Below are 27,678 nucleotides of genomic sequence, written 5' to 3' on the forward strand. Positions count from 1 at the left end.
ATGGGGAGGTCAGGGCTGCCTACATGACTGGTGGGGTCTAGGATTCAGTGTGAGTAGTGTTGGGTAATAGAAACCAGTTCTTCAGTTTAGAAAGTGGGGCAGGCCTCCCAACAGGCTGTTACTCCCCTCCCTTCCAGCTTGTTAACCTCTTCCTGCCCCCTCTCGGGCCTCCCTGAGACATCTGGGATGAATTCTTCCTAGTCAGTCTCCCATGTCATGCCCTGGCCTGGTGCCCTGCTTGGCACTAGTTTTCTTCCTGGAGACCCAGGGTGCAGGGTGAGGCTACTCTGAGGCCTGAAGGAGAAGGAAAGGCTGGGGGTGGGGGTGGGAGGCGGCCCCCAAAGGCCTGGCCACACCCCTAGCTATGTTCCCAGGCTGGTCCTGAAGACCTGTCAGTGAGCCAGGATGGCAGGTATTAGCTAGGGGAGGGGGCTCCCCAAGCCCCCAGGAGTGGAGATCCAGAGGGAGAGAACCTCCTCCCTCTTCCCTCTGGAACCAGCCCCAGGCCCTTGCAAATCCCCATGGTTTTCTGGACTCTTGGTGACTCTGGGAATCAGCACCCTGCTCCGTCCTTTCCTGCCTCCCTCCTGGTCCTGATGCAGGGTGGCGGGCGTAATCCCAGCCTCCCAAGCCCAGAGTGTGGCCCAGTGGACAGGCCCAGATTTGCTGTATTTGGCTCAGCCTCTAAGTCAGAAACCCTCGCAGCTAATGAAGAGGGTAATTCATTTCTGGCTTCCCTCCCCACCCAGCAACTGAGGCCCGGGTGCTGGGGGAGGGCACGCGGGCCTCATTTCAGGTCCTCACTCTCCCTCTGCGTCTGCTCCCTTTCTTCTTGTGCCTGTTTATTTCCCAGGATAGGAGCTTCGGCCAAGGGCCCCATGAAAGCCGCTCTGTTCCGGGCCTTGCTGGGCCCTGGCTCTCTGCTCAGCTCCTTTCCGGGAAAATGCGACAAGGCAGTCTCCTCCCCGCTCTGAAAGGCCCATCTGGGTGGGGTGGGGGCAAGGAGAGCTCTGGGGAGGAAGGGAGAAGAGGGGCCAAAGCCTTCTTCCTGTTTTGGGGGGGGAGCCAGGGCCCTGTCCTTGACTACATATAATCTGGGGTCCTGCTCTCCCCAGGAGGGAGGAGCAGGCCTGGGTCCCCCTTTCCCCACAGCATTGGCTACTCCCGGAGCAGCAGCTGGGCCGGCTCCTGTGTCCATCCCTCCCTGCAGCGATGCCACCGAGCATGTGCGCTCAGACCTGAGCCTGGCACTGCCTGCCCCCAGCCCACCAGCCACCCCACCTACCTGCACGATGCTGTGGCCCTCGGGGATGTCCTCGGGGACACTGGCCTCGTAGCTGCTCTGCAGAAAGATGGGCCGGTTGTCATTCACGTCCAGGACGGTGACGAACACGGTGGCAGTGCCAGTACGCCGCTTGCCTACAGGGCCATTGTCTGTGGGAGTTGATGGAGGATGGGCTGTTAGCAGCTGCCCGAGGGGCAAATTTCCTGGGCACATGCCCTGTTCACCCAGCCACTGTGGCCCATGCAGGGTGGCTCTTTTCCTTTCTAGATTAGTAATAACACTAACACATCTAATAGCCGAATCACTCAGTCTCTCCAGAAGCCTGTGAAGCAGGCGCTATTATTTACCCCCATTTTATGAAGGAGGAAGCTGAGGCATGAAGTGGGTTGAACGGTGGCCTCCAAAGGTACACTCATGCCAAATCCCTGGGAACTTGTGAATGCAAACTTATTGGGGAAAAAGGGGCTTTGAAGATAAATTAAGGATCTTGAGATGACATATCCTGGATCATCCAGGTGAGGCATAAATCCAATGACAAGGGTCCTTCTAAGAGAAAGGCAGAGGGAGAGCTGACAGAGGAGAAGGTCACATTAAGTCAGAGGCAGAGATTGGAGTCCTGTGGCCACAAGCCAAAAACACTTAGAGGCAGCAAGAACCAGAAGAGTTGAAGAAGGGTTCTCCTCTGGAGCCTTAGGGGTGAATGTGGCCCTGCTAACACCTTAATTTAACTTCTGGCCACCAGAGCCACGAGGGGATACATTTCTGTTCTTTGAAGCCACCAACTTTGTGGTGATTTGATACAGCAGGCCTAGGAAACAGATTCAGGGACAGATCACAAACCCAGCTACTGTCAGGGCCAGGTAGGTAAGATCCATGGGTGCCCATTGGGCAGGCCCACCTCAAGGGCCGCTCTCCTCCGCTTCGCTCCACAGTGGACAGGCAGAGTGTGGCCCCAGTGACACTAGATCTGATTTCTCCAGAGAAACTTAACATGAGCTTTATAAATAAAATCTCTTGGCTTTTAAATGTTCACAACTATCATTCATTATGAAACATGAGATGGGTCAAACAAACATGCTTTGGGACAGATGTGGCTTGTGGGCCCACTGCATTCAGGGATGTGGGCCCAGCTTGATTTCTAAGCCCCAGGTAGCCAGGGGTTCTGCCCCTTGAGCTCCCTGCAGGACCCTCCCAGAACGGGGGCGGTGGCTCAGCCCCAGGGGCAGCTGTTGGGTCATCTCTCTGGAGGAAGGAGCTGTGATGAGAGCTGTATGTCTAGGCAAGGACAGTCACCCCAGGGAGGATACAGGCAGTGAGAGTTGGCTGAGGACCAGTGGTGACTTGTCCCATCTTCCCCAGGCCAGCTGACCACATGCTGGGGTAGTGGGCTATCCTGAGTCATCCTGCCCTCCTATGCTCCTCTCCAGGACCAGTCTCCCACTGCTATGGGGTCCTGCTTACTTGCTCCGGCTGGGGACAGTGTGAGCTGGCAGGCCCACGAAAGGCCGGAGCCTGAACCCTGTTGCTCTGCTAGCCAGTGCTTGTCATGAAGATGGACTCAGTGGGGATGATGGGTCCCCAGAGGGTGGTGTGGCTGCCCCTGGATGGGAGGAGAGCTGGGCAGAGGGAAGATGTTTGGGGGCGTGGGCAGGCTAGGGAGGAGGCTGGAGAGGAACTGCGGCTGGAAAGAGTGAGGTAAAGACAGCAAATTCCCTTTCCACCCAGAGCTCACTGCAGTAAGCTGGGAGGGCAGGGCCATCTGGGAGGCAAAAGTATCATCACACCCTTCCTCCTATCCAGAGCCCTCCAGGGCTCCTGCTTCCTGGAAACCGAAGATCAAACTGCCAGCCTGACATTTAGGCCTCCATAAGCTGTGCCTACCTGATCGCAGACTCCCTTTCCCAATATATGCCACACTATGGGGCAGTAGAGGGGGACACATGCGCCAGCACACACACACACGGCTCTTTCCCACCTCCAGGGCTGGTTCCTCTGCCTGAAATGCCTTCCCAGATTCTCGTTGTATTAAAACCTTACTTGGCCCTCAAAGTGGTGGTGGGCCTGCTTCATTTCTGCCCACAAGCACCATCCTGCTCTCAGGCAAGTCCATGCTCTGAGAGTTGCTCCAAGAACCCACCCTTTCTGATTCTGAGGCCTGGGGTTCCAGGTGGGTCTGACTGCCCCCAGCTCCAGGATCAGGCAGGTGATTTAGGCCTAAGCCACCAGCACATCTCACCCCCCTTGACCATGACCAGGGGTTGGGGTTCAGGTGCAGGCAAAGGGGCAGATGGAATGAATCGAAGCTCGTCTCAGGTTTCAGCTGGGGAGACCGGGAATGAGACAAGCGCTATCTCCCTGCTGCTACACTTGAACCCAAGAGGATTAAGGTCAGGGCTGCAGCAGCCATTTGTCTCCATGTGAGGCAGAGGATGAAGCCAACACACAGGAGGCAGAGCCAGCCACGCAGAGACACTGAGGTCTGGTGGCACCCCCTGAGCCCCAAAATAATCATACCTGAAGCTCCATCTACCTCCCAGTGGACTAGTTCTGTGAGCCCATATTCCTGAAGTCAGTTTATTTTATTTTAAAACTTGCAGCCAAGAATCCTAACTGATCCAACAGCAGTCCCTGATGCCACCTCCTCCAAGAAGCCTTCTCTGGTCACCTCCACCCCACCACATTTCCACAGACCTTTGTGCAGCTACTCTTAGGTCATCCCTTCTCCCTTTCTGCTTTGTTTTGTCTGATTCTGCAGTAATTTGTCGACACGTTCGTCTTTCATTTGGCTCCCATTTAACTCCCACCACGCCATCTTAGTGTCGTGCATACAGCACTGGCACTGAGCTGCATGCCTGGAAAGTACTCAGTAGTATGTCGGATGTCTGGTCGCCCTTTCTCCACTAGCATCAGGGCAGAGCCTCTGGCTCAACCCTGGCTGCTGGGGTTAGAGCCAGCTGGCTTCTGGGTGGGCGCCTCATGTGAACCCTGCCTAGAGCAGCCATGTAGTATGTAGTGGCATGTAGGGAGGGCTGGTGCGTACCAATGGCCTCCAGGACGAGTGTGTACGCGGCCGTGGTCTCCCGGTCCAGGTTCACCACTGTTCTCACAACGGCATCGCGGTAGCCAACACTGAACTTCCCATCCACGTTTCCACCTGTGGGCAAGAGAGAACGAAGCTTCGTCAGGAAGCGGGACTCCTGGCTAGGGAAAGGGAGGTGGCACCCCAAGGCTGCTTCTGAGCCTGGACACTCTAGAGGTGGTCCAGGATGAAAGGCTGTGCTGCCACTCACCAGTGCCTGAGAACAGGCTTCTGGGGGCTCTGATGAGGGTGTGGCCTGAGTGGGCTTAGGTGGGGGGTGCCGAATGCCTGAAATCATAAGGGTCTACCTAGCATGCATTGAGCACCTACCGTGGACCATTTTATTTCATGGGCATTATCATGGTCTCCATTGCACAGACAAGGAAACGGTCCTTTAGTGAGGCTACTTGTGGTGCCCTGTGTTACAGTCACCTGTTTGGGGTGTAGACTCCAGCACAGCAGTCTGCTCCCCAGCCCATGTCCTTCACCATTCTGCTCCCTGCCTGTCCAGTAGGAGTGTCTGAGCAGTAAACCTGGGCTGGGGCTTTTACATGTGGCCGGGGTCTCTGGGGTTGGCTGGGCATTCTCCAGGTTCCTTATCTCGGGTTCTCTGAGTGGGGACTCCCAGAGGCTCTACAGAGTGAAAAGCACAGGCAGGTGGACAGAAGACAGATGCTACTGAGTCTTCCTGAGTTCTGGGACAGGCGAGAAGTGTGAGGGTCTCCTTTTTGAAGTACACAGGAGCCAGGAAAGGGCTCCATCAAAACAGTGCGGAGACCCCTCCCCTGTGAGTTGGCAGGCAGTGGGGTACTCTGGGCAGCAGATGGCGCCACTGCACTGGGTCTGGGCTCCCTGGGAACAGGAAACTGCACAGCTCCTAGCAGAATGGGAAAAATGAGAATCTGAGAATCCCAGGGCTGAAAGGGTTCTCAGGTGAGCAGGAACTTGCCACCTCAGGGAAGTCATCCTGGGGGCCACTGCCACATGCTCCCTTGTTCAGACATGGTTTGCCCCTGGGGAAAGTCCCCTGTCCTCAAGCCTCCAGTATCGGCTCCCTAGTGTCTAAAGCACCATCTAGAAGGGACGACATGGTTCCTAGGGGGCAGGGGAGGAACTAAGACACAAGCAGTGCTGGGGCTGAATCATGGCTGGTACCATGTGGGAGTCCTGATAACTGAGCCTTTCCCAGGGCAGTCCTGAGGACTAGACTGGGAGGAGCTGGCCTGAGGGTGCTGGACCTCTTTATGGAGGGGAAGAAGGGAAAGAATCTGAAAGATAGAGGCTGAGGGCTGGGAGGCCACCTTGGCTGCAGAAGTTATAGATGGGCTGTGAGCCCTGATTCCTTGCTCCAAGGTAGAGGTATTAGGGACATTGGTGTGTGCACTGCAGACGTGTGCACATACACATGTGCATATGAACATGTGTGTGATGTGGCTGAGGGCTGGCCAGGGACAGGGGGAAGACTGAGCCCATAGAATGGCCAAGGGAAGGCTCAGGAATGTGTAAGACCTATCCCCCACCCCATGCATCCCAGCACTTCTCTGGTATGCCACAGACTGAAGAATGCTGGGACACTGTTCCAATCCAGGAATGACTAACACATGGCATGTTTGTCTCTACCTACCAAGCCTACTGCATGGCAGACATCACTAATCCATCACGGCTCCCTTTCACCTGTTGAGCCAGGACATGGCCTTATAATATTTCCACATTGTTCTTCAGATGGTAACTACTTGACATTTTGAGCTAAAACTATTTCATTTAGCGAGATCTAAACCATCTGCCTCTAAACAGATGGGAATTCTCTTCCTAAGTGAAGGGTCCCCAGGGAGGGACAAGGCTACATCCCTCCAGTCTGCTTCATCACCCTAACATGGGGTAGAGTGGGGGGCAGGGCTCCTCTCAGGAGTCACTGTCTCCATCTCCCTCTAGACTGAACCTTGATAAGTCCCCTCACCCCTACCTGATTCAGGAGGCCCCTAGGGAGCCAGACCACAGAGACCCAGTTCCAAAGCCCTTGGGCAAAGCCAAGAGCAAAACCTCAGGGAGGCTCTAGCAGAGGCTAAATCCTGATGGCCAGCTTGGGCATCCTGACCCCACCCAGGCAGGCTGCACATCTGGAGGAGGTGGAGGTGGGGTCACACCTGTGATAAAGTAGCTGAGCTCGGCGTTGAGGCCCACGTCGTTGTCGGTGCAGTTCAGCCAGACCACGCGGAAATCCCGCGGCACGTCCTCGGACACGGAGACATTGTACACAGCCGGGAAGAAGGTGGGCGTCTCGTCGTTCACGTCCAGCACTGCGGGGAGCGGGCACACGGGGCTGGGCCTGGCTTCTGCACCAGGCCACCCAGCTCCAAAGCAGTGGCTCACACCACAGGCTGATGGAAATGCATTTCCTAGGAGGCGATGCTTCCCAGTCGTGAGCCGAGGGCACCCCTGCTGGCCGGGGCCAGGACAGAGCTGGCCAGAACTCCACACCCTCCCGCTGTCCCTTCCCCGGGGGACTTGTTGCTGCTCATGCTGTCTATGGGGGGAAAATACCCTAGAGCCTTTTTCCAGTGGCTGCCTGACAACAAGGATACGACGATGACAGTGACCATTCCTCAGTTTTTCCCATGTGCCAAGCCCACGCTAAATGCTTCCTATAGAGGACCACACATGCCCCTTGTCACGTCCTCATGAGGCAGCCATCGTTACACACACTGTACAGACAAGGAGGCAGAAGCTCAGAGCAACTGAGTGACTTGTTTCAAGTCACACAGCAAGAGAGTGGTGGGGTTGGGGTCCTGGGGAGGTCTGTCCCCAGTTTGTGATGAGGTCCCGGGGAAAGTAATTGCCTTTGAGAGGACCCTTCCCCTCAAAAATTCCAATTTCCCTTAAAGATTAGTTTTTTCAGCTGTCTGGAGCCCCCCATTCCTTCAGCAGATGGGGCTTGGGAGGACCTTCGCAGTGAAATGACCCCACCCCGCTTTGTCTGCTCTTCGTGAATTCACCAGAAGTGATGGGCTCATCTGGTGACATGGCTTCTGTTTAGCCCTGGAGAAAACTCCTCTGGGGGTGCTATCTGAGAGGACCGGACATCCTCCCTGTCGATCACTGGCACAGAAGCGGGTCCTCAAACTGGCACCAGGGTCCAACAAGGCAAGCCTGGACCCGCAGGAGCGCGAATGCTCGGCGCTCTCGTCTTCAGCATCTCGGGCTCTGGGTAAGGAGGGTGAATGTTTGTGCCAGTATTTAGCTAACCGCCCCCAGCCATGAAGGCTGGCAGGAGTCGGGAAGGGACCCGGCCTCCTAGAGAACAGGCCACACCTTGCCCATTACACTCTGCTCTTAGTTCCAGGGACTTATTCCTGGCCCTGTGGCAACAGTGCATGTCAATGAACAAGTTTGTTTCCGAAAATTAAAGATATAGCCAGAGTGGATGAGGAATCGTAGCCCCCACTGGCCCCACCCCATAGAGGGTGGAGACAGTGGGAATTGGGGGGGGGGCAAGGGGATGAGGAATCTCAGGGAGTCTGGGACTTCCAGCTGCCCTCCTCCCAGGGCAACACCTTTCCACCGAGATTCCAGGCACGCGGTAGGGGAAGCTTCCTTTGGCATCTCCAAATAAAAACCCTGACCTTCAAAGGGGACAAAGGGCTCTGCAACCTCCCCATACTGTTCACGACCCTGAAGGCCCCACCCCTGCTCAGGCCCTCTCTGCTGCTGCCAGGATTAGAGAAGGGGATCTTGGCAGTGGGTCCAGGCCACTGCCCCCGGGCTCTAGGGCACTGATGCCAGTGGCCAGGTGGGGAGAGGGCTCGCTGGCATTTTCAACTTGGTGGAGACAGGGAAGGCTCTGCTGTGTTGAGCAGTTCCAGTTGAGGAGGGTGCCCCAATTAGCAAGGTGGCCTGTGCCCACTTGGACAGTGGTCATCAGGGGTACACGTGGGCTCCCCACCCTGCCCGTGTATTCACCCCTGCCCTGCTCACCTCGGATGGTGAGCGTGCTGGTGGAGCTCTTGGTGGGCGTGCCCGCATCAGTGGCCACCACCCGCAGCTGGTACTGGGCGATGCGCTCGCGGTCCAGCTCCGTGGTGGTGACCACCACGCCAGTGCTGCTGTTGATGACGAAGTCCATGCGGGGCATGCCCACCTGCATGCGGTAGGACACCAGCCCGTTCAGGCCCTCATCCAGGTCGATGGCCACCACCTGAGAGAGAGGAGAAGCTCCATGAGGAGTGGGGACATCAGGACTGACACTTGTCCCCTGAGAAGTGCCCCCTCCTTCCCACTGACTTATGCTCAGCTCCGGCCAGACACACCTGCTCCCCTCGGAGCCTCAGCCCTTACAATGCTGGCTACTGCCCCCTAAGCACCCTGACAGATGCTCTCTAAGGGGGCAGCAAGTCAGAGCTGAGAGGTGCCAGATGCACCAAGTGGGGCCAGGGGTGGGGTGGGGAAGGGACGTTTGAGCAAGAGTCCAGGTCCCCACAACTTTCCCCCCTTCAGAACCCTGCTTTCCTAGTTAGGAAGCCCTCCCGGATTCACCCCAGCTGGCTCGGGCCCTGCAAACTCTGCAGCGTTGCAGCAGCCGCCCCTCACTCTCCAGCCCTTACGCTGGCTTGAAGCAGTTGTTACAACTCAGACTCCCTGGATCACGTGGAGCTCAACTACAGAGAAGCTCAACCACCAGGGCTCCCTCCTCTGCTTTGCTTTGATTTGTAAGACAACAATGAAAATAAGATGATATCAAGGATCCATTTTTAAAAGTCACTTGAGGATTTGATTATTTTTAAAAAAGCCATTGAGGCCACGTGTAAGCAAGCCTCCTCCCAAATCCCTACACTCTTCCCAGCTGCACCTCCAGTCCTGATGAGAGAGATCCTGATTCAAGACCCTCCCTGATAGGATGAAAATTTTATGGAAGAGAATTCAAGACGTTGGAAATAAATGTGTAGTAATAATTAAAGTAAGAGTTTTGCATCAAGCCAAGGCTCTCAGGATTGAAAGGCAATGTCAAAGTCATCTGGCCTAATTCACACCAGCAAGCTGGACAAGAGGGTGTCCAGGCTCAGCTTGAATGCATTCTTGGATGGGGGTCTCACTACTTCTAATTTTTCTGCACACAGCTCTAGACCCTGGAGAAAGTTGTTCTGCATATCCAAAAGAAATTATTATTGGTTGAGGTCATACAGTGAACCTGGGGAACCACACACCTCAAGCCAGAACCCTCTCCCTGTATCTGAAGACAGTTTCCAAATTAAACACTCCCAGCTCCTTCAACCATCTTTGCATGATTCTGAGCCTGTTCCTCTGTGAACTCAGAAGTTATACTGATGGGCATCTCCTTCCTTTGCTGTCTGTGAGTCCCTGGAGAACCAGGTCTAGGGCTCCCTCCCTCTCTCACCCCCATCTCCCTTTGGGTACTCCTCCTCAGGGACTGGCTGCTGTTCCCTGGATGGAGGCTCCCCCTGCTGGGAGTTTGGGGAGAGAATATTCTGCTGGAGAGACTTACTGCTCCCTGGAACCCGTCAAAGAACACTATTAATCTCCTTTTATAGATGAAGAAACTGAGGCACAGTGGCATGGCCAAGGTTACCACTCTAGCATCCTGATGAACACCTTGTCTTCTCTGAATGGAATCAGGCTAATCCATTGCCACTGGATCCTGCCTCTTGGGTATAAACTCTCACGGTAGAGACAGAATGAGCACATCAGCTACCATGTTTCCCTGCAGTCTAAGTGCCAGGTTGCTTTCCATTTGTGTCTGATTGAATCCCTACAGCACAGCCAGGCAGGTACTATTATGATCCCTATTTCACAGGTGAGAAAACAGAGGCTCAGAGAGGTTAAGTCATTTGCTCCAAGTCACCCAGCACACAGAGGGTGGAGTTGGGATTTACACCCATATTGGTCAGATTCCAAAGCAAATGACCTTTCAGTGTTTCTAAAAGGCCATCATCTCCTCTGAACCAGTGCCTTCAGGGCCTCCCTGACCAGCAGGGTAATGGAGCAGGAGGCAGAGGGGCTGGGTTCAACATTAAGCACTACCCCTTCTTGGCCACAGGGACTTGGGCAAATTTCTTAAGTTTCCTGCAAAATGGGGAGAATACTACCCACTGTGTGAAGCTACTTTGGGTTTATAGACAAGCACAGGAGAGGGGCTGCCCCATGGAGGCAGGGCACATAGGCTATACATGTCCAACCTTCTCTGTGTTCTAGAACCACCTATAGGCTTAGGGTATTGAGGGTTTGGGGCCAGAGCTCTATAATCAGGCCCTGTAAAACTCTCTGATTTGGCTTCCTAGAATTCTCTTCCTCCCCCCCCCCCCCCTCCTCAGTCTATCTCTGAATTTATCTATCTCCTGTGGTGCTTTCCCTCCACCTCTCCAAATCCACTTGTCCTTCAAGACCCAGCTCAAGCTCCTCCCCCAGGAAGCCTTCCATCACCATCTCTCAGAACATTGGTTCTCTAAGCCTGGCACAGATTGTGTCCTGTCTGCTGGTCCCGGCTAGCCTCCCCTGACTTGCCCCTGCAAAGTGCTCAGCATGAGGCTAGGCCCCTGCTGCCCATCGCTGGCTGGTCAGGATGAGCTGAGGGGACAGCAGGATCTCAGGTCAGGAAAGAGAAGCTCACCTGGTAGACGGAGACCCCCGCAGGGGTACCTTCAAGTACCTCAGCCACAAAAGGCAGGTTTTGGAAGATGGGGTCATTGTCATTGAGGTCCAAGAGGTTCACAAACACTGTGGCACTGCTGGTAGCTCTCAGAGGGGGCCTGCCACCTGGGGGGACCAGGTAGGGGGGCAAGGAGAGGGAAAGAGGGGTGTAGGAGAAAAAGGGCCAAGGAGAAGATGAGTGGAGAGAAGGGAAGGCTCAGTGACCCTTTATCCCAGGACCCTCCAGGGAGCATCCTGGGCCTTGCACCCCCAACCTCCTCCACCCCCTGAGGGTGCTCTGGGGGGGTCACAAGCTAGTCATCAGGACACAGCCCTCCTAAGGAGGTCCAGGAGCCCCAGACAATAGTGTGGTGTCAAGGGCCCCACCCCAAGTGTTGGGGCTTGAAGGGCAGGAGGGGCACGTACAGTCGGTGACGGAGACGATGATCTTGCGCATGAGCTCCGCCTCATGGGGGTCCGGGTTCTCCCGGTCCAGCATGACGTGGGTGGTGCGGATCTTGCCGGTGCTGCTGTTGATGCTGTAGAACTTGTTAGGTGGCTGGATACTGTACACCAGGGTGCCATTCTCCCCCAGGTCGGGGTCCACGGCCACCACCTGCCCAGGAGGGAGGGAACCAACTTCCACTGAGCCCTACCCAGGGAGGGTGTTTCTGCACTTGGGCTGCCTGCCCTAGTCATCTGAGCTCACAGGCCAGTCCTGGGCACCCCTCAGACCCAGGCAGTGGGGCTCCCTCCTCGCTCGAGCAGGGAGGCTCATGGGGGTTGGGAGGTAGAAGGCCAGAGGATGACTCAGCAGTGGAAGTCCTGGGCTCCTTGGCTTCTTTACCTCAGTGCTGGCCTTAGGTAAGTCCCTTTCCCCACTTAAGCCTTGGTCTTCTGATCTTAAAAGCAACACCCAGCACACGCCAGCTTACAGAGGCTCCCCATATCTCATAACCACCACCAGACTCTCTCCACATACTGTGTCAACAGCCTTGTGACACGGTACCTATAACTGAGGTGGGTACCTATAACTATGCCCATTTCACAGATGAGGCCCAGCAAGGCTCCCAAAGTTTCCTGGCCAGGAAGTGACTCTGGGTCCCTCACTGCCAGAAAGTCTTAGACTCCTTCCTTTCCAGACATGTCGCCTTAGAGGTTTGTGGCCTTTGGGGAGACAGGGGGCCCTGGTAGGTCCATGACTATGGAGTTCTTCAGGGTGAGGCTGAGAAGGGCTGGAATCCCTTGGCTGAGTTTTTGGAAGGATTTGTAAGCCTGGATTTTGGGATCTGGGTTCCTCATGAAAGCCTCTCTCCCTTCCTTTGAAGCTTTTGATTGTGAGGTGATTTGAAAAGAATGAGGCCTCTGTGACTCCAAGGATGACAGAGCACAGGAAGGGAGCCATGGGCAAGCCACCCAATTTGGAGGGTGGGTCTCAGCAAGTTGGGACAGTACTGGGGCTGGGGGAGGGAGTGGGCTAAGTCTCCCTGGAGGTAAAGAATGCCAGGCCCAGTGGGGAAGGGTCTTGGGAGAGGGGTCCCGGACACTCTGATCCCTTTAAATTTCCAGCCCCCCTTGGCTCCCCACTTGTATCCCCACCCCACAAAGTGCTGCCCTCAGTGCTGCCCTAACCCACGGCCACAAGCCCCACACACAGCCTGTTCTCTCCCAGTTCCACATGCCCGTCCCCTGCTCTGTAGGGAACTTCTCTAGCCATCTATCTTCCATGAGTGGAAAGCAGAACACAGAGAGGCACAGGCCAGACTCAAGGTCACACAGCACCAGCCTTGGGGTCCATCCAGCAGGCCTCGGGGTCTCAGGAAAGCAGTGGCCCGCACTGCTCAGCTCACCCCCGCCCTGTGCTACAGGGGCCAGTGTGATACCCGAGGTGGACAAGATCAATGGGGGCAGGGGGTGACTGCAGTCCCCGGGGCCGCATCAGGACAGTGTCATTTTTCATTCCAGGACACTTGGTGATGACAGCCCCGCCTCGTCAGCTCCTTTATCTTACTTGATGTGGGGCCTTTTGTGCTTTGGCAGCAGAATCTATCCCTCCTCTGGCTTAATCCCCAGCCGAGGTGTCTCTGGGGCCACCAGACCAGAACAGATGGGCCACTCTGGCCAAGGGCTCCCATCTGCCCGAGCCCTAGGAGGCCAGGGAGAGAGGCGATGCTGGCATGGAACCCTGAGCCACTCCAGGCCCTCTGCTTCAGACGGGGGTGCAATCCGGCTCCCCCTCCAGACTGCTCAACCCAACCTCTCCCTTCCCAGCCTTGCCGCACCAAAGGGCCGGGGGTGGGGGGCAGCCTTCCAGGCCCTCGGAGCCCTCGGTGTGCTCGGCACGCTGCCTCAGTTTGCCCGGCCTCTATAACAGGGACCCTGTCACTCCTGTAACTGACAATAAGAGACAGGGCTCTCGGGCACTGCGGGCGTCGTTTCAGTCAGGCAGGCAGCCTGGGGATAGATGAAGGAGCCCAGCGAGCCCCGCATTTCTATACGCTCTCTGCAATTACAGGAGGGAGGGAGGCCTCATCCCCACTGTTCCGGATGGGGAAACTAAGGCACGGGACAGTTAAACAACCTGTTCCAGACCAGCAGCCTGCTGCCGAATGCACTGATAAGTTCACATGGGGGGAGGGTGCTTCTTTCCTCTCCCCTCCCCCACTTCCAAGTGCCTGAGGGCACCTGGGGGAGCTGCTTTTCAGGGATACTAGTCGGGGTGGGCACTGATATCCAGCCTCTTAGCCCACTCCCTGGTCACCGGGCGGGTGGGGGCACAGGAGAGGGCGGCAGGTGTGACCCCCGGGTTCCCTGCGGGGCGATTGTGTGGCCTCTCACTGCTTTCCCTTCATTTATTTCCTATTTCACGCTCGTCATTTTTCTCCTGGCCTGACGGGACTAATTCTCTCCCTCTCCCCTCTCCTTTATTTTGCTGGAGGGTTTGAAAGGCTCTAAATCAATGCCCATCAGCCAGGTCCTTGAAGCGGACTGCGGAGCCAGGGTGGAGAGCAGGGCCCAATCTCACTTGCGCGCGGCGAGCAGCCACTCCACGAGCTCCTGCCCGCGGCGGATCCCGTTGGGCACACGCCTGGCCAACTCTGAGTGCACGGAGCGCGGGCACACACTCGTCTGCACACATGCGCTGAAAGATCACTGCGCATGCCCCTGCCTCAGACTCCAGGGGCCAGGGCCGGTGCTCCCTTTAGGGGGGCCCTTGGGAGAGCCCCAGCTCGTGTCCTAGTCTCCCTCTGACAAGACAGACCCAACCCGACCCGGCAGCACCAGGGGAAGAAAGGTGAATAAGTCCTTCAACAACTTTCATCCACAGATACTGTGAACACTTACAATGTGCCTGGCACTGTGCTGGGCACAGGGGCTCAACAGTGAACAAGACGGATACGGGTCCAGCAAGGGAGGCCGATGACGGCGACAGTAGCTACCACTTATTGACCACTCGCCGTGTGTCCCAGTAACTTGTGTGTTTTGGCTCGTTAAGTTTGCACCACCACTCTTTCAGGCGGAGATCTGAACTACTCCCATTTTCTAGATAAGATTGGTGCTCAGAGAGGTCTAAGGTCACAGCTGGTAAGTGGTATGGCTAAGATAAGGATCTGGACGTTTTGGTACCAGAACGTTTTACTGCCCATTGCATCACTAAGCTACACTGCCTGTTAATAAGCAAGGAACCTAACACACACACAGGTTCTGGGACCAGCTCTGAAAGGAACCGTACGGAGAGAGGCAGGGCCGCATTAGGCAGGGTAGTCAGGGCGGGCTTCTCTGTGGAGGTGGCATTTTAATCTGGGAGACCGGAGGAGAATGAGCCAGCCATGGAAAGAGCAGGGCAGGGGGAGTAGAGGAAGAGCATTCTAAGGGAGAGGAAGAGCTTGTGCAGAGGCTCCAAGGTGGGTTCAGAAACTGAGAGGTCCGTGTGTGTGCTGGGGTGAGGGATGTGGTGGGTGTGAGAAGGGTGATCCGAGATGAGTCAGAAGGTGGGTGAGCCTCCCTTCAAATATCACCTCTTCCTTGATGTCACCTCTGGGTTAGCTGTTCCCCGAACTGCAGCTTTCTCTTTTCACATCTCAGGAACAGTCCCTACCCCACCCAGGGCCACTGTGAGGCCTTAGCGGGGACCTCTCAAAGGTATTAAAACATACCCATACATATATGCATCTATGTAACTCATGGCTATATAATTTGAAAGGATTTTATTCCTTTTGAAATTATTTTGCTATGACAAACTTGTTTAATGTATGGGCTCCTTGACTTCCAGTTTCCTGGCAATCATTACACATAACTGGATATTCCAGAGAGTTCTGGAAAATTCTCAAGAATTCTAGACAATCTAACCTATAATTTGCCCTCAAATGTAATGAAAGTTTTACAAATACTACATTTCATAATTACTGAAGTTGCCATGATATATTTGGTAGCTGTTTAACACAAGTTTTAATCCTGATTTTGCACTTTTTGGAGGGAACTTCTGAGTCACTGACTCTTTTTCAGGTGACAGGCACTACTGTGGGTGACCGAAAAGTTGGAGTGCCCCCACCCTGTGGTGGTCTGAGCTGGGGGAGCAACGGGCATCTCTGTTCTATACGGAGGGGTGGGCTCACACATCCGCCTCCCCAGAGGTAGGGGTAGGTCTGGTAGGGGCTCTGGCTCTTCCATAGGGTGAGATGAGGCCCAGTGGTGGACTTGAGTGTCTTGAAACTCCCAGAAGGCAGAGGAGAAGTGTTGCTGCTTCCTGTGCCCGAGCCTGCCGAGCATGGAGCCTGGCACACAGCAAGTGCTCACTGAGCACTTGGTGAGGTTTCCTGGAGAGTGAGGAGGTGCTGGGCAGCAGGCCATTGTCCCATTGTCCATAGCTTCTCATTGCTCAGAAGGATGTGAGGGGAGGCTGGAGACCCAGAGAGGCCATTGGGGACCAGATCCGGGAAAAGTCCAAGGCCAAGTGCAGTCCCAACCCAGCAGAACTACTAGCTTTGTCCAGCAGGCGGACTCTTCAATAATGGCACCCCTGGCTGGTGACTCATACAGCCACTTTCTCCCAGGACACCCCTCAATTCCTTTTGGGAGAAATTTCCAAGAAATATAAAGCAAAGTTAAGAGTTGACGATATAGGTGTTCAGAGGTGGGCATCCAACCCCAGCTCTTGGGGGCCCTGGCTGGGCTTGTCCAGGGCTACAGCCAAAGTGCCCACGAGGTGGCAGCAGAGAGCGCCCATCAGATCTGAGTCCTAGAGAGTGCCTGGAAATGGCCCAGGGGACTGGTTTCTTAACCTGGCCCCAGGCTGAAAGGAATTCCCTCTCCCACCAGAGCTTTGAAAAAGCCACATATTCTAGATTCTTGGCCCCCGCCCTACTGGCATCTCTGGGAGGAGACTTGCCTATCAGCTGAGAACCATTCAGATTTGAACACGTAGGAAAAAGGGTAAGAAGGTGTGATGGCTGGCGCATTCATTCATTCTCTCCCTCTCTCCCTCTCCCTCTCTCCTTCCTTCTAGGTTGACATCCTCTCCCACTGAGACCCAGGTGGACCTGTCACTATGGCTGTGGCTGATGAAGAGTGGGGGCAGAGAGGCTGGGCATCTCCAGCCCAAGACTGCTTGAGCTCAGGGTAGGGCAGCCTTGCCGGAGAGCTGGATGTGAAAGCTACCATCCCTTCCCCCGTCTCATCTGAGCTCTCCAGGTTCTCAGGACCTGGACCACCCGCCAGGGCACCCCTGAGCCAGCAGAGGGCTAAGGGCTGCTGGGCTAGGTAGTTCAAAATCAGATAGACCTGGGTTTGAGTCCTGGCTCTGGGACCTTGGGCAAACCCCTCACACTCTAAGTCTCAGTGTCCTCCATAGTACAGTGGGAGCAATGAGTCCATTTGCCACGTGAAATTATCATGAGGATAAGAGAGATTCATGAGAAAACCCCAGCACAGTGCCTGGCACACTCCAGACACTTAATAAATGGGGTTGCCAGGAGCTGTTAGGCCCATGTCCATCACAGGGCTGGCTGGGTGGCTATGCGGCTGGACATTGGGAACAAGCCTCTCCAAATGAGACGAAACGGGGCACGAGTATGGGGGGTAGAAAAAGGCCTCACAAAAGTGGGGTGCTCATCCCTGACTTTCCTCAGCTTCCCAAGGACACTGGTCTCCATTCTGGATGTCCTGAGGCTTTGGCCATGTATCCCCCTCTCCACCCCGAGTCACAGCCCTGCTCATAGCACTTGGATGTAAGCACACACATAGGTCTGTGCAAACCTGAGACATCCCATGTACACACACGCAGCACACACAGGGGTCTGTGCAAACCTGACATATCCCATGTACATACATGCGGCACACACAGGGGTCTGTGCAAACCTGACATATCCCATGTATACACATGCAGCCCACACAGGGGTAAACCCGAAACATCCCATGCCAGAAAATCCCTGGGTGAACTTCAAACCCCCTGCTAGGGTAGCCCTGTCATCAGATGGCCCAGGTGGCTGCGATGACAGAAGAGGGGAAGGAAAGGTGCTGAGGGCAGAGCTCAAGCTTGTGCAATTTGAGAGAGTGATCCGTGTCTTGCCAGGGGAGGTGGGGGCTCTCCTGAGGGTGTCACCAGAGTCCTAGGCTCTCAGGGCAAGTGTGACTACAAGCTGAACCAGCCCTAGTTCCCCCAGAACTGTCCCTGGGATGCCTGCATTCCCTTGGACAAAGTCCAATGTCCCTGAGGACTGGGTGAGGGCTGTCCCCTGACCTCTGACTACCTTTCACCATGCAAGAGAGCTTTGGGAAGTTTGCTCCAAGAGTTGGCTCAGAGGGAAACATTAAGTCCATCAGCCCCCCATGGGCAGGCCTACAGAGCTCATGTGGGAATGGTAGACACCCCTTGAAAGGGCAGACCAGGAGTTCTGCTGTCCAACCACCACTTACCGTGGTCACATCAGAGTCTGGAGGGGTCATCTCCACCAGGTTGATGTAGTAGGGAGCGTCCTTCCAGGTGGGGTGGTTGTCATTGATGTCCAGGAGGGTGATGTTGACCTGTGAAGCCACAAGGGGCGCTGTGGGATGCACCTAGCTGGGCTGCATGAGGACAGTGCCCACATGGGGGACACATTCAGATGCCAATGGAGCATCTTGGCATTAATTCCACCAGGTCAGGCCCTGGGCTTTCAAGGACAGGAGGAAGCCAGGGCCCTTCAGAGGGATCAGGTGCTGTCCCATCAGGAGGCAGAGGAACAGATGAGATGATCCCTGAAAGTTTTCCTGTGACCTGGGGCTCGTCCCACCCACCCTTAGTCTCAACTAAAGGTGATTGACAGGGCGGGGGAGGCTTAGGGTGGGGGGGTCTAATAGAATCCCTTGAGCTTCCCAGTCAGTCTCCGCTATAAACCAAGCAATTTCCCTGCTCACCTGTCACCAGGTAAATTATTTATTGAGCTCTGAATCCTATTAGTGGGGGCCACCCGCGACTAGATAAGGCACTGGGGACTTTTCTGCCAGGTCCCTGGCCAAGCAATACTAACCCCAGCCTCTCTGGCTGGGTAAGGCTGGGGGCAGTGGCTGGGGCAGCTGCTGTGGGTAGGGTGAGGGCAATGGGGAGAGGTCAGGAGAGGGATCCCCAGGGAGAGCCACAGAAAGCAAATAAAGATCACGGAGGGCAGGTGACTGGAAAGAGCTGGCAGCCAGCCTTCCTGCTTCCTTCCCCAGAGAGGAGCTTATTGCTTCTCACGCCCCCATTCTCTTTGGCAGCCAGAGCTCAGTCAGGCCCTCAACCGTCCTTCCTCCAGCTTTGTACCCTGTGGCACCCTGGTGGGGTGACAAGGCCTTGGATGTGGGCTCTGGGCCTTCAGGGGTCCTACTTGCTCATGGGAGGGAAACCCAGGCATCATTTCTCAGCACCATAAGGATTAGGGGTGGGGTGGTGACAGGCCCCAGGGACCGTCTAAGGGCCCTGCTTCTGCTCTAAACCACTCTTCCTGACAGAAATACCTGCCCCTATAGGGAGGGGCCTGTGGGTCTCCTACCTTCTCCTACCTGACCAGCTGATCTTTGGGGGCAGAGGAGAGAATATCTGCTCCTCCAAGTGCCCCCATGTCCCAGGTGGGAATGCCTCTCTTCCCATAGCTGCTGTGGCCCCAGGGCTGACCTTGGCTGACAGTGAGTTGGTAGCTGCCACCCTCAGTCCACTCCCACGATGCCTCACACTGTCTCAGGACAAAGTGCCTAGAGGCCTAGAGAGCAGCCTGAAGGTGAGCTGGAGAGCAGCAGCCTGGACGGCAAGCGAGGAGCTGCGGGGCACGGGAGGGGTGGGCACTCACAGTGGCGATGCCAGTTTTCTGGTTGTGGCCCACGCCCCCATCCACGGCCCGGACAATGAGGATGTACTCGGACTTGGTCTCACGGTCGAGCAGGGAGGTGGTGGTGATTTCACCTGTAGGAGAGAGGGCACAGACAGGGTTCGGGTGGGCCAGGGAGAGATCAGGGAGGGAGGGAGGGAAGGGAAGACTAGAGAGAGGGAGAACATGAGAGAGGGATGCTCGGAAGATCAAGTGAGCTGGCAGTGTGCTTGTGTGTGCACGTGTGCTGGAAGTAGTGAGACAGTGCTCACGGAGGGAGAGGGAAGAGGGGAGAGCACCCATGCCTCGGGAACTGGAACTCAGAGCTGGGCAACAGAACTCCATGATGAAAAGGTCTTTTCAAGTGTGAGAAAATCGAAGCCAATTATGGGGTTGGTGGCTGGGAAACAAAGCACAAGGGCCCTTTGGCTTCGAGCTCAGACACCAAGGACCTCTCACATAGACTTCTGACGTTATCTTACTGGCTTTATTGCTTGAAACTATACTTAAAGTCCGTGTGCCTCGGTTTCCTCATCTAGTCAAAAAGGAGCAATGATAGGACCTATCTCATCTGGCAGCTAGTTCATGGGAAGCTTAGACCAGCACCTAGCACTATGTATTCACATAGTCACAGAACTACAGCAACAGGACTGAAACACACCAAGTGTTTCATGCATGTTCCAACTGTGGCTCACCAGGCAGTTCAACCTATAGTGCACTGAGAATTCATAGCTATAAAATAATTTCCTAATTACCTGTAATTATACTGCTTTGAAATTTTTTAGCACATAAACTAGTTATTCTATTAAAGATAAACATTTAAAATAGACCATAACTTTTGTCAGCTTGTTTTTGCCTTTTCTTTGTATTTTGGTCTAACAAAAATATGGCAGTCACCCTGGTAGTGGTGTGCTGGTAACTATTGACACCCAGCTCCCCAAAGAAAATAAATGGCATTTGCCAATTTCCATGGTGTAAAAATTCCCACCAGGGCCCACTGTAAACTACCAACCTGACGGCATTGAACATGGAGTTGGGAAGAGCATACAATTGGCTAACAGGGCAGGTGACAGTCAGTACCAGCCGGCTTCAGCACAGGATGGCAGCCTGGCCACTTGTCATCTCAAGGGCCATGGAAAGGAGTCTATGCATTGAGGACAGTGAGACCCAGATTTGAATTCTGATTATGGCCCTTTCCAGATGCTTGGTCTTGGGAAAGTTACTTAATTTCTCTGTGCCTCAGTTTTCTCATCTGTAAGATGGAGATTAGTATGCCTTTGAATCAGAGCTGTTGTGAGGATTGAATCACTATAGGGAAAGCCCCCAACACTCAGAAAATGCTCGTTTTCTTTAATGGACTGTGAGAGTTCTCCGAGAGTAGAGACTGTGTGCTATCCCCATTGCCTGAGTGGTGGGACTTGAGGCAAGTTACTTAACTCCTCTTTGCTTGTTTTATTCTATCCTGAAACAAGGGAGCTGGGCCAGATGGTCGCTGGGACCCCTGCCACTGTCACACTTCCTTCCCATCCATGCTGGCTTGTCCTTTGGCCTGTGCAGGGCTGAGAGAAAGCTGGGGGTCGGGGACAGGGCAGCGAGGGTCCTAAGGCCTGGAATGAAAGACTGGCCAAGGTCTGCCCGCCAAGACATGATCCTTGGTGGGGTGGTGTCGATTAATTGGCAGGGCGAGGAAGAAATTAATCTCTAAAAAGTTTTAAACATGAACTTGTCGCCATGATAGATGGCTCTTCCTGTCTGGGAAATTAGATCCAATTAAGGCCACCTTTGTGGAGCAGGCTTGGCTAATTTGACCAAAGAGCTAAGAAGAAAACGTTTACACCTTTGGAGCTAAAGGAGCCGTGTTAAGGCAGCAAGAAAATGTCCGTGTCATTACTAAAAGCCCGGGGGTGGAGCTGGGGCCCCGACGGTGGAGGCAGGGCGGGGCGCTGAAAGGTCAGTGTGTCCGCCATGGCATCTGGGTGGGAGCATGAAGATCTAACGTGACTTTCTATAATGAAGCAGTTAAAGTCTGGGCTCTGGAGTCAGAAGTTCAGGCTCAGCAGGTCCTCAGTCAAGTTACTTAACCTCTCCTGTGCCTCAGTTTCCTCATCTGGAAAATGGGGCTAATACTAGTATCTGCCTCATAGAGTGGTGAAGTGAAATGGGATGATGGCAGTCAGAGTGTGGACAACAGAGCTGAGCACTTGTTAATTAATTAGCGATACTTTCTGAGCCCCCTGGAAATGTGGGCTCGCTGAGGGCAGATGCCACTGAGAGGAGGGAAGAAGTCCCCTGTTTTGTCAGAGGTGGAAAGGCTCAGGATGGCCTTGAATGTGTTCAGCCTTTGTACACATCAGCACCAGCCATCTGCTCCCCAAGCTCCAGGAAAGGGGGACCAAAGAAATTAAAGGCAGACTTCAACTGAGAAGGCATGGGTGACAGGAAGACTTAGTGCCCCACTGGCCCCTGAACACTTCTGGCAGGATGGCCAGTGTTCACTAAAGAATCCTGCTCCCTTCCCAGGCTAGAATGATTGCTACAAAGTGGCTGCAAGGCCAGGAACTGCATTTCCCAGCCTTCCTTGCATCTAGGCAGGGTCATTGCCTAGTTCTGGCCAATAGGATGTGGGCACAAGTAATGTATGTCACCTCCAGGTTTGGCCCATAAACATCTCCTTACACAATGCTCCATGCTCTATTTTCCTTTCTGCAGTGACCTTGGAGCCACAACATGGAAGGGGCCTAGGTCCCAGAATCACCATGTGGAAAGCTGTCCACTGAACATGGCACTGGACTGCTGTGGGCTTAGAATTTCTATTATGTTGAGCCACTGAGATTTCAGGGTTTGCTTGTTTAGCATCTACAGTTCCCTTAACTAATACAGAAATGGGTACTCAGAAGTAGAATGCCCTGAATACCCACCAGGTTGAATGAGAAATCTGTGAGGGCAGGGTCATGTTTTATTCCATCCTGTACCCCAGCACCTAGCACAGCACTGGCAGATATCCATTGATATCTGAATATATGAATGAACATTCAGGGGCCTCATATTCCTTCCTAGCTTCTGGATGAAATGCTTGGGGTCTCATTGCTTTTTTCTGCTCCCCTTTCCTCCTAGCTTCAAGGAGGAGAGAAATGAAGAGGAAAGGAGAGTTACATGGGCTGAGCAGAGAGCCAGGGATGTGGGCCCCTCGATGAAAAGAACAAAAGATTAACGATAATAACCTAACTTTGCTAGCACTCACTATGTAAGGGACTACTTCAAGAGTGTATAATGACACATTGAGTTCACACAACAGCCCTCATATGATCATCATCGTTTTTAGGTGGGGAATCTGAGGCACACACACTGTTAGGAAGAGGAGTCAGGACTCAAGAATCAGGTCGGTGGCTGATGGAAGGGGACACTTAGGCTCAAAGAAAGGTGTCCCTAAAGAACGGCACGCAAAATGGAGCACATTTGAAACATAACAGCACCCTTCACCGCTGAAAGATATTGTTCAGTGGATAAATTCACGTTGTGATCTTCTTGTAAGAACAGTAATGTCACTCAAATCAGTATTTCAGGGATGAAACCAGGTGCTCAAAGCTGGCAGCTCAAAAACATGGGTTTCCTATGAGAGGGAGGAGGCCCTGACCCAGAGGCCTAGGAATGAGAATCAGCCTGAGGTGCAGAAGGCAAGGGCATGGGGCTCACCTGAGCGGGCGCCGATCCGGAACTGGGAGGAGCCTTCCAGGGAGTAGATGATGGACTCCTGGCCGTACTCCCGGGACTGGTCCAGGTCTGTGGCATTCAGGAACAGCACCGTGGCTCCTTCCAGGGGACAAGGGGGCGTGTGTGCGTACATGCTGCCCACCACTGCCTCTCCCCCACCCTTCCCTGACTGGCCACCACATTAATACACTCAGATTGACAAACTTTGACTTTGAGTAAAAAAGAAATGAAGCTCCATATTAAATTATTCTACCTTTATTATATTCAATTTCGGTCTTGTTTTATCTTGTTCACATGGGGAAATTTATTAGGGTTTTAATTTTCTATTTAATGTCCAGTTAAGGCCCTCACCTTCATTTCTTTCTCTGTGGAATCCTGGGCAGGGTATGGGCCTTTCCAGCTGCCCTGGGCAGACCCTGAGAGCAGCTTGTCCTGTAGCTGAGCCAGCCAGGGCTTTCTATGCCCTCCTGCCACCCAAATGAAAGCTCTGGCAGAGTGGTGAGCAGGTTCAGTGTGTGGATCTCTAGAGTAACTACACCCAGGCTAGAATCTGGTGGGACTTCTGGCAAGTGCCTTAATTTGTCTGAGCCTCAGCTTCTCCCTCAGTAAGATGGGTCTAACCATGAAGCCCATTGTGGGGCTGTTGGTGAGGATCCCACGAATAAAGCATGCAGGGTACAGGCCTAGCCAGTTAGCTCTCACTGACCTGCAGGCCGTGGTTACTACTGTGCTGATGAATCAACAGTCCCTGGCGGTGTAAGGGGCCAGGCAGTGTGCTGTGGGACCTCTGATTTTGGTCCCTTCCAGGTAGCTGTGGGGCCTCTGATTTTACTCTCAGTCCTGCCCCAAGAAGGACAGATACATGGGTCCTAACACACCACTTTATCCAAGTGTATTCAACTCCGAAGAGGATTAAGTGCCCTGATGGAGGCTTCTCCTTGGCAGGGTCTCTGGGGATGGTGCAGATGCAGGGGGCTGCTTTAGCAGTGACATTCTCCAGGGGATGCCTGAGGTTGAGATGGGGAAGGGTGGGCTGGGCACAGCCTGGCACCCACCCAGCAAATCATCAGACACCAGGGAGGAACCAGGAGGTTCTCTGTAGAAGGTTCCGTGGTGCCAAGGAAAGTCATCCCTGACTCCAGGTGTCCCTGACACCTCCAGCTGTTCTGATTCCTCCAGCTGTCCATGACTCCTCTAGCTGCTACAGTAATTCCTGCCATTTTCCTACTCTAGGTGTAACGGTGAAGCTAGCAGTCTGTTCTGAGGACAGAACAGGTCCTCTGGATCCTGAGTGTGGAGCTTATGGCCCTGGGTCTGCAAGCTGAGCCCTGGCACCTGAGACATGACTGAAGGATGAGCCTCCCATTCTTGTCCTCACACTGGAACACACGCCACCCTCCAAGGCCACCCCTTCAGCCATCATGGCCCATGGGACCTGGCTCATAGCCTCGTAATCTCAGAACTCTCTGCATCCTCTTATCTAACCAAAGTTGTTGAGTTAATCATCAGTCATCATTGTCTTCCCTGCTAGACTGTAGCTGCAGGAGAGCAGAGACCAATGCCTTGCGGAGCGGCTGCACATAGTAGGTGCTCTGTAAGCAACTGTTGGCTGGCATATAACTGAACATCTCCAAAGGCTCCCCTCACTGGTCATGAGCAACAGACAGGGATGGCCATGGGCTGCCCAAATTGGTGTGCAAAGTCAGGCCAGCCCACTGCTGGTGCTGAGCCTGCTGATTTCCTGCCTTCACACCCTCCCCTGCCAGGCCTGTACCTGCCATGATGCTCTCCACCACAGACACGAAGTAGGCAGGCTTGCTGAAAGTGGGAGGGTTGTCATTCTCATCCTGGAGGAAAGACAGGTTGCAGAAGTCAGGGAGGCGTTGGGCTGGTCAGCTATCCTGCACTGGCATCAGATGGAGGCTGGGAATGGCTGACACGGAGACACTCTAGCCCTGATGTACAACCAGAGCCAGGTGAGGTGTCACGTAGGGGCCAGGTGCCCTCTGGCTAAGCTATAGTTCAAAGAGGTGCTACAGGCCTTAGGGAAATATGTGGGAGTCAGGAAGGGGAGGTGAGGACTGGGGAAATGGGTAAAGGAGCCAGTAGCTGGAACTGCCTACAGCTCCCAGCTCCCCTGGCTCTCCCATGGGTCTTCCAGCTGAGCTGTAAGCTTACTCTAGTTCTCTCACTTTCAGCTCATCAGCCCCATGATGGGGATGCCCACCATGACCTTCTTTCTCAGCTTGGCCAAGATGATGGTAGAAGGTTCTAGAAACCCTCCTAGAAATGAAGGGAGAAAGGAGGAGACCCACCCAGAAGATACTGAAGTATTCAGGCAGGGTCAGGTGGTCTCCAGACCTGAATTCCAGTCCCCACTGCACATGCACAAGAAAATGGCTCATCCACCCCCTGGCACATCCTGGCCCAGATCCACCGCCTTCAGTTCTGAAACAATCCCTCCTCTGGCCCAGCCTCCACCAGTGACTAGGTGAGAGGGACAGTGGGCCAGGGGCTGGTGCTGGGCTGAGGGGCTGAACCAACAGGGTGGGGCCTGGGTGCAGCCTTTGTCTCCTGCTCCTCCACACGCCATCTCCCTCCACTCTCAGGGGAGACTTTGCTACCCTTTAAGACTCCCATCCTCACCCACTGCCTTTTGCAATCGCTCAACAAGAATTGGTCCCTGTTCCCCTGTTGGAGGAGTCTCACTGGCTCCCCCGACTCAGAGCCTTCTCCCTTTCCCCATGAACCCAGCGCGAATGCAGGCTCCAAGGGCCTCATTCACCCTGGACCTGCGAGCTCCTGAGAGGAAGACTCCTGCAGTAAACCCCTTTTGCTGGAGTCACTTCTGGCTGAGCAACCATGAAAGCGAGGGGGGCATGCTAACTGGCTGCCCACTCCTCGGGACTTTAGAGAATCCCATCCTACCGGGACTGAGTACCTGGAAAGGAATGCTCTTCTTTTGCAATCTGGCCCCTGACTCTGGGCTGCACACTGGCTGATGCTGACCTGTCCCTCCCCCCAGTTTCAGTGAACTGGCTGCGGGAGCACTCGCCATGCATCCAATGGCCCAACAGCATGCCTGGGCATCCCCCTGGCGCGGCAGTGTACCCCATATGTGTGTCTATTTAAGCCTTCTGCTTGGTTGCACGAAACGGCGCCGAGAATGTCAGTGACAGAGCATGAGGCAGAAACTTATTAGCGGTGATATTTCCCCGGATCCTGGCTCTGCATTCGCTATTAGTTCTAATTCAGCGGCTCCCTCTACAAAAGCTTATTGTCCCCTAATGGGAAATCTACAAACCGAGTTTGACTTCTTTATTAAAAACCAACAAGCAGTGGATGAAAAGGAGTCACCTGGCCCCTCTCACTCACCCCTCCTCCTTCCAGAGCCCCGTCGCTGTGCTCTGTCTCTCCCCGCCTCCACCCTGCATGGTAAGTGTGCTGCCGTCAACTGCTTGATGGAGGGAGGAGGCAGCTTAGACAAGTGACAGCTACTTAAAAATCACCCACGTGCAAAATTAACCCAAAGGCGGTGACCTTTTCAAGTATGGTCCTTAGACACAAGCGACTACACCATCCAAAAGTCCTGCTCGAGAGACGATGTTCACTTACAGCTCAGGTGGCCCATCTGTTGCCAGACCCTTCTCCTGCCAGGGGGCCAGGGAAGGAGAGTGCAGCCCCTTCTGCCCTCATGACAGCTTTGAGGGAATGTGGTCAATAACATTGTAATGACTACGGGTGGCGTCAGGTGGGTACTAGGCTTGTCGGGGTGATCACTTCATAAGTTATATAAATGTCTAATCACCATGTCGTACACCTAAAACTTGTATGTCAACTATAATTGAAAAATAAATGTAAAAATGAATACCAGGACATGGTTATGACTGGCAGGGAATCATTCTAGTTCTCTGGTATGAGCCCCTGCATTCAGGTGGGAGGTTGCAGGTGAAAGGCAGGCAGGTGTTTAGGCTTCTGTGGGTCTCCTCTTCCCCGTCTTCCCTGCCGCTCCCTGAAGCCTGAGACACGGCCCATACTCTCTGGCCTCCCCTCTGCTGTGCCTGGTTCTGCACCGCCTCGCCCTCCCACACCAGCCCTAAATCCTGCTCCACGCGCCCTCTCGACTTTTCCATCACTGCCAGCTCCATCGTCTTCTGCAAGCAAGCAGGGTCCTCTGCCCAGACGAGGCCCTTCCCACCTGGGAGCTGGCCCTGGAGCCTTAGCCTCAGGTGGTAAGGACGAGGCTTGTTAAGGCGAGGGGTAGGACAGTGCCAGGGGCTGTTGGCAAAGCGAGCGGGGACAGGAAGGTCATCCAGCAAGCCTGCGAGACGTTTTTCTGAGCACATGTCAAATCACAGAGTATCTCTTAACTTGACAACCTGGTCTAATTCCCCTGGAATCGGTAATGTGCTAACTCTTCCACCAGCCTGTTCTCCCTCTCCTGCAGGCAGCAGCCTCTATGAGATGGGGGGCACGGGTAGGCTTGTGTGCATGCAGTGTTGGAGGGTCTCTGGGGGGACAGGCCTACTGTCACCACCATCTCATCCCTGGGATCTCTGGGGGGGCTGCACAGGCCAATGAACCAGTGTGGAGACAGATTCAGAGACTGATCATTCCAGACGAGGAAAGCACTAAGGTGTGCG

General features: G+C 54.4%; 1 protein-coding gene across 4 annotated transcripts in view; it reads right to left on the reverse strand.

The window, feature by feature from the left end:
* CDH23 (cadherin related 23) overlaps positions 1 to 27,678 on the reverse strand; it is a 338,466-nt gene that overhangs the window by 87,485 nt on the left and 223,303 nt on the right. For all 4 annotated transcript variants that reach the window (XM_087824365.1, XM_087824361.1, XM_087824363.1 and 1 more), the window contains 10 exons: positions 24,810 to 24,882; positions 23,018 to 23,134; positions 19,307 to 19,419; positions 17,919 to 18,026; positions 11,430 to 11,619; positions 10,984 to 11,129; positions 8,337 to 8,556; positions 6,509 to 6,661; positions 4,326 to 4,439; positions 1,286 to 1,434 (listed from right to left, as the gene is read on the reverse strand). In XM_087824365.1, the coding sequence (XP_087680491.1) occupies positions 1,286 to 1,434; positions 4,326 to 4,439; positions 6,509 to 6,661; positions 8,337 to 8,556; positions 10,984 to 11,129; positions 11,430 to 11,619; positions 17,919 to 18,026; positions 19,307 to 19,419; positions 23,018 to 23,134; positions 24,810 to 24,882 (1,383 nt within the window). The remainder of the gene's footprint in view (positions 1 to 1,285; positions 1,435 to 4,325; positions 4,440 to 6,508; positions 6,662 to 8,336; positions 8,557 to 10,983; positions 11,130 to 11,429; positions 11,620 to 17,918; positions 18,027 to 19,306; positions 19,420 to 23,017; positions 23,135 to 24,809; positions 24,883 to 27,678) is intronic.

This window comes from Miniopterus natalensis, chromosome 14 (assembly GCF_054644295.1).
Source record: "Miniopterus natalensis isolate mMinNat1 chromosome 14, mMinNat1.hap1, whole genome shotgun sequence".
Lineage (NCBI taxonomy): Eukaryota > Metazoa > Chordata > Mammalia > Chiroptera > Miniopteridae > Miniopterus > Miniopterus natalensis.